Source organism: Pinus tabuliformis, chromosome 8 (genome assembly GCF_031772625.1).
Source record: "Pinus tabuliformis cultivar Carrire ecotype Pingquan chromosome 8, CPIR1, whole genome shotgun sequence".
Lineage (NCBI taxonomy): Eukaryota > Viridiplantae > Streptophyta > Pinopsida > Pinales > Pinaceae > Pinus > Pinus tabuliformis.
In genome coordinates this window covers 2021590498-2021602616 of record NC_142294.1, presented here as the reverse complement: position 1 = coordinate 2021602616, position 12119 = coordinate 2021590498, and the positions used below count along the sequence as shown (strand labels likewise).

Sequence of the window (12119 nt, the reverse complement as noted above, 5' to 3'; positions counted from 1 at the left end):
GGTCACTATTAGGGTAGTACAAGTAAATTTGATTTAGTCATTTTTTTAACGCGTAGTTTAATTTATAAACCAAATGGCCTTTTTCATTTTTCTAGTTAATTTTAATCAAAATCCTGCATAGATTTTTAAAAAATTGAGTTTAAGTTGTCGCAGAAGTTGTGTGCAGGTTTTTTAGGATGTTGAATTCATTTAGGCATTCAAAAATGCATTCTAAATAACAAAAATTCACATTCTTTCTTGAAATTATTTTCCCTAAATAACAAAAAAATCACATTCTTCCTTGAAATGATTTTCCCTAATTCTAGTGAAAAATTCTATTTCGTCTATAAACTAAACTACCCCATTTATTAATGATTTTTGAGCCCCAAAACACTTTCATAGTTTTACATTTATGAAAAACAATGATTTTGAGTAAATTATTCATTTTTAATTTAACTTATTTAATAGTGAAAAGACTCCAAATAAATTTTTCTGTGTCAATAAATCTCAAACAAATATTTAATAATACTAATATTATTCACTACAATATTTATTTCTTCTAGTTTTAAAAACTAAAAATTAAATAAAAATAAAATAAAATAAAAACATAATTATTACAAATTTTACAAAATCATTTAACATGACATTGTGACATGTTAACTACCAATATTTCACGTCTTGAATCTTTCCCCGTATAATTTTTCTCTTAAATATTTAAATCATTGTTAAAATTAAATATTTAAGTCAATGCTAAAATGGCCTAAAACATTAGTTTTTCGCAAACAACCAATATTGAAAACATAAAACTTTTGGCTAGCACAAAAGAATAAAACTCACTTAACTCACTTAAAATGAAGTGAATTAAGTGCTAAATACAACCAGCCAAATCTCCAAATAAAATAAGTTAATTATTCAGCCCACATATTGTAAAGTGAATGGTGAACCACCTGGCGTGGTTAGGTTAGTGAAACTGTTATTCCAAGGTTTGTAGTAACAAGACTTTGTTACCACAGTGAAACTATTATTCTAAGATTTGTACTAGTAAGACTTTTTTACGAGAAATTTGGGCAGAGGGAAATCCATGGAACGTTGAATAAATTTTACATTTCAATTTCAAGAAACCAATTGAAAGAATTAGAAATCCCTACTACACTCAATTAGGAAGCATTGGAATAAAAAATCTCGGTATGAGATATATTAGTTTTTTTGTTATTAATATTTTTTAAATAATACATATAAATTTTATATAGCTTTTAATGAAAAATAAATTTACAAGAAATTTTTTAATTTTAATGGTAAGATATTTTTTGTTGTTAACATATTTTGTTTAAATACTCTATGTAAACTAAATATAAAATGAATTATATATATTATACACCAGCTTAGATCTATCATAATTTCAGATTTCACGTCAAAAGAGGCTTATATCTCTAAAGATTTGATTTCACTTTAAAAGAGGTTCGTATCTCAGGAGATTTGATCCCTCTCAAAAGAGGCTTATATCTCTAAAGATTTGATTTCACTTTAAAAGAGGTTCGTATCTCAAGAGATTTGATCCCTCTCAAAAGAGGCTTATATCTCTAAAGATTTGATTTCACTTTAAAAGAGGTTCGTATCTCAGGAGATTTGATCCCTCTCAGTGACGAGTAGATCCAAAATTAAAATAAATCTAAACTCGTTCAATTATTAATTATGTTTCATTTTACTATAGTTATAAAAACAATTATTAGTTTTATATTTTTATTATATTACATTATATTATATTTTTATGCAATTTGATCCATCAAATATATTATTGATAATTATAGTTATAATTATAATTATTAATTATTTTATTTTAACCTTATTAAAATGTTTACATTACATTACATTACAACATCCCAATCATTTTGTATATCAATATTATCGTTTTAAATTTCCCTAATCATTACATTACATTACAACATCCCAATCATTTTGTATATCAATATTATCTTTTTAAATATCCCTAATCATTTTGATATTAAATAGTGAAAGATTAATACATCTCTATACTAAAAAAAAAAAATTATTTATTTTTAATGATTATATTTCTCTATATAAAATTAAAATATTTTATTTTTATATTATTTTATAATTTTAAATATAACATCACCAAATAGTATTCCCATAATAGTTGTTGGTTCATCTGCTTCTGGAGATCAAGCTCCTGCTCATATCGTCAATGAAGCCCCAACTCCCACTATCCAGGTGGTCCAGGCCTCACTTGATGAGGCTTTGAAATTTTCTGAAAGTGCCCTAATCTGTCGGTTCAATGGTTTTTGGCCACGGTTGACAGCTCTCCACAATTGGATCTTGGAGGTATGGAAGCCTGTCATTTCTGATGAAATTAATATCTACCCTTGTGCTAGGGGTTTCTTTATAGTAGATTTTGAAAATCCCGAAAGCAGACAATGTATTCTAGATTCCGGCCCTTGCTTTTGGGAAAATCAGGCCTATTCATGAAGCCATGGAACCCATCATTCGATCCCTCTACAGCAGTCATAACTTCCGCACCAGTTTGGGTGAGATTGCCAAGCCTACCCTTGCATCTCTGGAATCTCTCGTCACTAAAAGCCATTGGAAATGCAATTGGGAAATTTTACTGTAGGTGCCCAGAAACAAAGGAGTATGCCAGAACCACCTATGCACGCATTTGTGTGGAAACGGACTTCGGCGCCGGATTCCCAGCAGAAATAAATCTAACAAGTAAAGGCTATGTGTGGAACCAGAAACTCGATTATGAAAGTGTCCTCTTCAGATGTCGATCCTGCTTTGAAACAGGCCATCTAGCCAAAAATTTCCCAAAAGCCTCCGAGGAAAATTCTGCTAGAAAAAACCACCATAGATCTACATGGTGGGAAGAAGCACTAAAAAGAACACTACACTGTTATCAAAGAAGAATACTCTAGAGAAAACTCTGAATCACAAGAAATCCGGCAAGAAAGAAACAACTCTCAAGACAAGCAAGGAGAAAGTCCCGCCCAACAAATCAATAGTTATGAGGATCCGCACAAAATAAATCTTCATTTAACAGCGAATCAGATCTCCTAAACCAAACTTCTTCTCCGACTATCTTCAAAAGGACAAACACAATAGATCGCGAAGCTAAGACACCAATGTCCCAAGAACCAGGAGAGATGAAGGAGATGCAAGATAAAGGAAGTTGGAAGACTGTAGAGAAAAAAAAGAAAGCCACAGCACCAATCTCGCCAAGAAAGACGAGGAGCCAGATAATTAAAAACTAAGAAAATTATAGGTCCGATAGACCAATTTGGTCTCAGCGGATATTAATCATCATCATCATCATCAATATATTGTAAAATAATTTTTCAATATAAAAAATTCTTAATAAATAAAATATATTTTAATAATTTTAAATATTCTCAAATTCCAATATTATTTATATTTACAAAATTTATAAATAATTGTAATAGTTACACACTTCAATTAAAATTCTTACTAATGTAAATGTAGACGTGTGACTTGCACACATTTAATTTATCATAATTTTGTAAAAAAGAATTAGATTTAAGCAATTTTTTTTAATGCAAGTCAATTATCTCTGGAGCAGGAGGAAGTGACTATATTTTACGTATTTCTCAAACAGTTTCCTATTTCTCAAACACCCATTAACCATAGTTAACCAAATTTCAAACCTAAATTTAAACCATTCAAACTAACCCATTATAGTAACAATATACTTTTAAATTAATCTCATAAAACAACAGATTTATTCCAACAACATACCCACGATCCCACGGACGTAATTACATATCTAATTTAGTACAAAGCCGTGAACATATTTCAAATCGCATAATTAACCTAATTTATGCCCAAACTCTGCATCCGGGAGTCCAATGCGGCGGTTGCCGGCTGAAGTAGGAATGCATGACCCTGGAGTTTAGCAGGGTAACAATGGGAGTGAATTTAACGCATCTGGGAGCTTTGTATTGATTTATGGATGCCCCTCTACTGATAGCGTAATCCATCAATTCATCGAACGTTCCCTTCTCAACTACCCTTATTTCCAGGGGACCGATGGACTTATCGGACGCTCTTCCCTGGCGATACACAGAATTCAGCGATTCTTCTACAGTCAGACAGCAATCTTCGAAAACCGAAGGAGGCACTGCAACTATTTTGGTGTTGAAGCGAAGTTCCCAGTATAACACGTAGTGACCAGGTATTGTAGCTGTGTCCGCATAGCTTGTATACTCGATCAGTTGTGCGTCGAAAGGCTCCAGATGCTTAACAGAATTCTGTACCGCACTGTGAAGCTCCACTTCATCGGTTTTGTCTGAATCTATACTCAGCACAACATTTTGTCTGCATACAAAATGGAATTGAGGCGCAGCGTTGTGGAAGTCAGTCACACGTAGCACATCCCCCACTCTGTAACGATTCAAACCTGCATAAAACGAGTACTTTTAATGCAACATTCACACCAATAGAATACACAAAGAAATGTCTAATTGAAAATCTTGTGCATACAGTACCAGCATATGTGGTGACCACAAGCTCGTATTCTTGCCCAAGCTTCACGTCTACAAGTTCAACCAGCTCCTCTCGCTCTTTCTCGTCGAGGGTCTTTGGTGAATCGAGCGTGTCACCACCTGCTTCTTGTTTCCGGTGAACGGGAAGGAACTCGAAATAGGCCATGTTTGGGAGTAAAGTGTATGACACTTCTGAAGGCTTGCAGAGGGGTTTCAGATTAAGTCCAAAGTAGCATTCGGATGAAGCGTACATGGTGCATACCAGAGGTAGGCCGCCGCTGTAGTAATCCAAAGTAGGAATATATTGAGCCATTGCACCAGTCACAATCACATCGATATACTTACTGTTCGGCCACAACCGAGTTATAATTCCTTGCCATGATTCTGCTGAACATTGCCTTTCAATAAAATCAGCTAACTCTGGATTCGGGTGCAGAAGCTCCCCGACGGCCTCTCTCACTGACGGATCAGTCACCTCTCTGTTGAGAATGCCGGTTTTTATGTCGAGGCAAAATTGTTTCCAGTGCTCCTCGAGGAAGCGTATAGCTCTGATGAATCCAGAAGCAAAGACGGCACCCATCCTTAGGACCTCGTTATTTTGAAGGAGGCCACATAGCAGTTGAGAGTACATGCTCTGGTAGGAATCGTGACAGAGGACAGCCTGGTTAGGACTGGTGTAAACATTGTAGGGATCGTAAGACCTCTCCTTGAAGTGGTTACTCTTGTAATAGCTCGTCAGCACGGGACGTGCAAGCAACCCTCCTGGAGTCTTTGCCTCCGATTTTATGAAGAAGAAATACATTCCCTTTCCCTTCTCAAGTCCTTCCATGTATCTGCATCTCCAACAATTAAAGATATTCAGTCTAACACTCAACCGGAGGAATATTATAAATATGTAAAAGATGGTAAGAATATTTCATCAAATTGACTTGGTTATAGTTCACTGAATTTAAAAATATTCCCAAAATGTCCAAATTAAATTCAACAATAAAAAAACTCCAACAAAGTTTAAAATGAATATGTAGATTGGACGTATTTAAGGAAAAGAAAGACTCACTGATTCATGACGGGCATGAGAAGACTATAGAGAAGAGCTTTTCTCTCCAATTCCTCCTGGATGGTGGGCATCAGCTTCCGTTCACCAGCAGAGGTTCCCGAGCTGCGCAAAAATTGTCACACAATTTCGTCAATGAGTCTGGACAAGTTTATTACTGGTAATAAAACAGATGGGTCATTTTTATTTTAATTTTAGAATATTTTGTATATTCGAATTTGAGTGTGTAACTTTTAAATTGTAAATTCTAAAATATTTTACAATCTAGCCATTCATCAAACTGTTAGAAGCAAAGACAAACCATTGAATTTGCTATTGCAAGTTTCGAAATCTGCAATCTATAGGTTAAAAATGAAGTAATTTGTCAGCCTAATAAATAGGTTATTATTTAATTTTTTTTCTATTCGGAACAGTAATTATTTTCTGCCCAATCAATACAGAGTACAGTGAAGATGGTTAATACCTTGTGAGGAATTCGGAAATTGGATGAGCAGAAAGAATGGGGGAAGTGTCTCCGCTAGCAATACGACGTATGTCAGGCTTCACATCCTCATAAGTGATTACTGGCACACACTTCTTGAAAGTGACTCTATCACTTCGTCCATTGAGACCGTATCTTCTCAAGTATTCGGTGTCTGCATTTCTGGACAAGATTGAGGAGAGCACCTGAGTCTGCACTTCGTCTGCATATGTGGTGACGGTCTCGATGAATTCCAGAGCTCTCTTGTTTCGATCTTCCAGATGAGAATTCATCTCAACTTTGGGCAGTGTAGACGTCATAGCAAAATCCAGAATAGTATCACCGATAACTAGGGCTGGTGATCTTTTGGGGAGACCTCGGTGGTCTGGTCGGGGAGAGCCGAGGAGAGAGCCCAGAAGTATAATAGTAGAGGCCGTGTCGTCTCTTAAGTGTTTGTCTGAGAGGAAGCAGATCTCTACAGGAAAATCATATGCTAAATAAGCTCAACACAACAGCGTTAGTAACTTCCAGATATCTATTCGCTATAGATTTCTGTTGTGAACTCCCACATACAAAGAGTGGAATTTATAGAGAAAGCAGCTCATGGAAATGAGCGACTAGTCAAAAACACGGGTGTGAATTTCATCCTTATCTCAGTCAACTGTTGAATAGTCAAACAAGTTGCTAATTTACAAGAAGATATGGGTAAGCCGTAGCCCTTCTGCACGCTAGTGTTTCACCCTCACTTCCGCCCGGTTACAGCTGATTCCAATGCAATCGCTTGAATGGCACGTAATGCATACGAAAACCACGGAGACGGTTCCCCTTGCAGTACAATACAGGGCCCAGCTGTCGGATTCTGGCGTCCCCGTGTCGGGGAGTGTATCGTGGAAAAGTGAATCAAGATGACTAATATTTGCACGTTTTCATGTGTGGAAGGAAGAGAAGAGTAAGAGTAATCATGTTTATGAAAATCTACTGTTTTTACCTATGGTATTCATATTTAATTTAATTTAATTTATTTATTTAAAGGTAGAAAGTGAACCAAATTATTTTTTGTGAAAATTTATGGTTTTTATCTATGGTATTTATATATAATTTAGTTTATTTAAAAGTGGAAAGAGTCTAAGTAAATTTGTTTTTTTGGGGCGCAACGATCTTTAAGCATTGTCATTTTTCTTAGTGTTTCATGATCCTAACAACTAGTATCAAAGTTGCAGGTTCTTATTGTTAATGGTGTGAACTAGGTCTACTTAACAGTATGGAGACTAATACAATAAGTGATATGGAGAAGTTGAATGGGGCCAATTTCATCCTATGGAAATCATAAATGGAGGATACATTAATTCTAAAGGATCAATATTTGCTAATTGAAGGAGTGGCAAAGAAACCCCCAACAATGACAGATGAAACATGGAAGTTGTTCATTACTACATTTTATTTACCAAAGAATGCCAACTTTAATGTAGTGTCTAAGGAAGAATTGAATCCATGCCCAATGTGCAAAGTGCAAGGAAGAAGCCAACAAGTCTTAAAGTGGTGCACTTTTTGTTTAAGCAGGTGTTACAACCATTGTAAAATGGAGTGTCCAGATACAGAGCCAATCTAAGAGTGGCTAGAGCCAACATGAGAGTGTGCTAGAATTCAATTTGGGTGGAGTCAATGTGTTATGGTACGTTGTATGAATGTTTGTTGTTGAGAGAATGTATTGCTACTTATAGAGGATGAATCAATCTCTGTGGTGAGTTGCTGATTAGAGTATGCTCTTGTGTGAAGCTTGAACGGAGCTTAAACGAAACATGCTAGTCAATGTTTTTGAGTTGAATGATTTGATACATTAAATAACAAAAAAAAGATAAAGAGTAACAAGAAAAGATAGGAAGATGATCCACAATGATAACAATGGTGTAGATGAATAACATCGGTTGGAGATATATGGAGAGAGAGGTCAAGTAGTGAGAAAGTCCAAGGCAAGATATGGATCAACAAAACTAGAGATGTAGCAAGAGAGTGTTCGTATCCAAAACTAGAGATCTAGCAAGAGAGTGGTCATATGGATGGCTCCATGTGCCACTGCACTGTGTATGCCTTATGAAAGTCCTAAGGTCTTGAAAAATTCCATGCTCCTGGGCAACATGTCTCCCTAAATAATAGGTCTTACAAGTTCTTGAGAAATACACCTGTCTTGGACCAAAACCCTTAGGGTGTTCAAACACCACTGGTGTTATCACAATACTGCACTTCTCATCACATGTTGGTTCCTTCATTATCCTCAAACCATTGACTCCATCTATGTTTTCTCATCCATACGACCAATCTCTTGTTAGTCAATGTTTTTGAGTTGAATGATTTGATACAGTAAATAATGAACCTGAGATGGTTGGTGAATGGTCGGGTTAATCTCCTCGAGTCAACTTTAAGGGGGCTATTGTTAGGGTAGTTCAAGTAAACTTAACTTAGTCAAGATGGTTTTCGAGTTCCAAGGTGGTTTTCGAGCTTCACATTTATGAGAACCCATATTTTGCCTATATTATTTATTTCTAATTTGGTCTCTTTAAGGGTGGAAAGGCTCCAAGTAAATTAAGGATGGAAAGGCTCCAAGCAATTTTTTCCTTCAAAGCATTTGGAATCCCAAACAATGGTGTCTAAACACCACTTTTCTCAATATTTCTTAACCCTAATAATCTTCACTATAATATTCATTTTTTTAAGTATTGTTTTTGGAAAACCAACTATCAAAATCATTTATTTCCCCTTCTAATTATTTTGAAATAAAATAAAATTATTTATTTCCCCTTCTAATAATTTTGAAATAAAATAAAGCATAAACATAAGTATTACGAACTTTATTAACATCTGAGTTCAGTTAATCGTAATAAATAATTTTGGGAACGAACGATGGAGAGCGTGAAGGCGTCCAAAGGTTTCGAACCCTTGTCGTTCACCTGTTTTCTCAAGGAGATCTGGAGGTTCTGGCCTCGATCCCTCACGCAATGGGGCCAGATATCGTCGCATGCGGGTCGGATTCAGCGTGGGGAGATTGGGAATTGTTTTCATGTATCGAATGCACTGGGGAGGAAACCCATGTTTTTGGGGTTTACGGAGACGACGAGGGAGGGAAGGACGCAGACCTCGCCCCTCTCAGCATCGATCCTCTGAGAAGGTTAACGGAATACGCCGAGGGTAGTGATCTGCGTGATCGATCCTCACGGCAAGGTATACATTGGGTTCAAGCAGAGAGGCCCTCATCGGTAGACTACCTCGGTGCATGGTCATTCGCGGAAGCTCCAGGGGTGATGAGCAGTGTGGGGCCAAACTACGACTATGAACAAAGCCGCCGCCATGCCGCACTGCAATTTGAGAGCAAGATGCGCCAGAACGCAAAAAGAAATGGCAGGGGGGGCCTGCATGTTGCAGAACTGCTCCCTCCTTCAATGCAGTGGCCAAAACTCTTCAGATCCGGCCCAGATCTACCTGATCCAGCCAATTTTCGAGATCCTAGGCTGCAGATCGGTGGCACCAAGCACAGATCGAACAGAGGGGAGGCAGATCTAAACATGCACAAAGGAAGACAACTCAAAATGAGACCAGATCTGGAAGTTTGGATACAGCCAGAGCAGGTAAGATCAACTCGTTTTCAGATTTTTATTAACCCCCCTGAGGGGAAAACCCGATTAGTGTGGGTTCATGCAGAAGGCACCATCTTGCAGCTGAAAGAGCAGATATGGACAGAGCTGGGGTATCCAGTTCAAATCCAACATCTGGTGAGTGGTAGGTGGTCCCTCCAGGATCATAGAACGATGGAAAGCTATGAAATCAACCCAGGAACAACCATTGTTTTAAACCTGAGGCTGAAAGGAGGGGCTCTGCCTCAGGGACAGCCAAGCTATTCAGGGGGAGTCAAGGGGAAAGCAGCACCCCAGCACCAACCCAAAGGAGGCACATCCTACAAAAACATTTTACAAGGCAACAGAGACGCGGGGCCCTCGCCAGACCAAGGTGGAAATAAGCCCAAGCCATACATTGTAGATCAATTGGGACAAACCCCAGCTCTGAATTTTGACTCTTCAGGGCTTGACGATTTTGTCAAGTCCTATGAAACGCAGGCCCTTATATGCCGTTTTAATAGTTTTTGGCCAAAACCAATGGATCTATTCCACTGGATATTTACCAATTGAACCATGGAATGTTACATACACCTATGTTCCAAGGGGTTTTTTATAGTAAGATTCACATCCAAGGAAGTCAGAGATACAATCATCAACACTGGGCCGTGTTTTTGGGGAACAGCAGGGCTGTTTATGACCCCATGGTTTCCAGACTTTGATCCAAACACAATGACTATATCCACAGTACCGGTTTGGGTGCGCCTATACAACCTTCCTCTTCACTTCTGGAGTGAACAAGTCCTGGAAGCTATTGGGAACAGCATATGGAAATATATCAAAACAGATCTGGAAAGGATAGACGAAAGGATCTACACCTTCGCACGCATTTGTGTGGAAGCAGATCTAAGCAAAGGGCTGCCGGACAACATAAGACTGATATACAAACAACAGAATTGGTTACAGACTCTAGACTATGAAAACACAACTTTCAAATGTAGGCTTTGTAGGCAGACAGGACACCTGCAAAGCTCATGCCCAGAAGCCAAAAAAGTAAACAGTAAGAAGAAGCAGAAAGGGAAGCAGAGGAAAGGATGGAAATACACCACCCCAGACTCAGGTGACGAAGAATCAGAAGCAGAGGAGGAAGAGCCTACTGCAGAGAATGCAGAGGTTCCTCAAGAAACAGAGACTCAGAAGGGTACCTCATCAGCCACAAAGGACTCACAGTTTCACTCAAATCAGGCAGAGCTTACAAGTGCGGACCAAAGCATGGGAGGCAATAAACGACATCACCAGTCAGATACTTCAGACTTAGACAAAGAACCAGGTCCACAGAATGTAGAAACACAGCTAGTAATTGCTTCGATTGAGCCCTCTCAAGGAGAGTGGCGCAAGGTCGAAAAGAAAAAGGGGAGAAAAACTTGAAGCGTGAGTTTTACTCACTGCCGGTATTCAGTTTTTCTCTCTTTCTCTCTTCTCTCTTTCTCTTTTCTTATTCTTTGTGCACGTTAGTCTGCTAACGTTGCGGGGGGTGGGTCACCACTCGAGCCTTTGGAAATGCCTAGCATATGCAATGTAACTTTTTATTTTTCTTAATAAAAAGTTCGCTTTTTCTTCGGAAAAAAAAGTATTACGAACTTTACAAAATAGTTAAGAGGTTAAAACTCAATGTTTTACCTCTATGTTGGAACTTTGCCTTTGTATTTTTTCCCATAAAGATTTAAATCAATATTACATCATTGGTTTTCCAAAAAAACATAGAACCTTGACATAAAAAAGCATAAAACCTTAACTAGCGAGAAAATTAAAACTCACTAAAGATAAAGTGAATTAAGTGCTAAATACAACCAGCGAAAAGCACATCTTCTAAAACCTACCTCTAAATAAAATAAGTTAGTATTCCATATTTCATGGCCCACACCGTAAAGTGAATGGTTCAGTACCCAGCATGTTAGGTTAAAGTCCTAGTGCTCTGTTTGCCTATGTATAAATGTTGAGCAAATGTAGTGAATGAAGGGTAAGAAAAGCAAGGACAAAGACATAGGGAGAGAAACCGTTATTCCAAGATTTGTAGCAACAAGACTTTTCTACCACAGTGAAACCATTATTCCAAAATTTGTAATAACCATACTTTTAAGTAAATACTATTATCCACGGGGTAAAAATACTGGTTATATATAAAACAATTCCCTTTCTCGAACCCATCACTATAACCAAGTTCAACTACACAACATGAAAAGTATGTGGCTACATTTTGTCAACAAAAACAATAACAAAACCTCAAGAAAAATCAATGGACATACTAAACCCGAAGGAAAAAGCCATGATCCAAGGAAAAAAAATAAGAAAAGTCAATGAATAAACCAAATCCTTGAAAAGGGTGATATCCTGATCGAAATGGTGATAATATTTGTCTTACATTTATAAAACATTTCTGCTATCACAATTGACCCATAACTTCAACTAAACCCATCGGTATAACCAATGTTCAACACTAAATTTTG

General features: G+C 37.3%; 1 protein-coding gene across 1 annotated transcript; it reads right to left on the bottom strand.

Annotated features, from left to right (window-relative positions):
• Positions 1-3742: 3742 nt before the first annotated feature.
• On the bottom strand, positions 3743-6548 carry LOC149244540 (indole-3-acetic acid-amido synthetase GH3.6-like). Its single transcript, XM_089368025.1, has 4 exons — positions 6011-6548; positions 5551-5652; positions 4497-5326; positions 3743-4408 (listed from the first exon to the last, which is right to left on the bottom strand). The coding sequence occupies exons 1-4, from the start codon at positions 6325-6327 to the stop codon at positions 3828-3830; spliced, it is 1830 nt and encodes a 609-aa protein (XP_089224151.1). The 5' UTR covers positions 6328-6548; the 3' UTR covers positions 3743-3827.
• Between the last annotated feature and the right edge of the window lie 5571 nt (positions 6549-12119).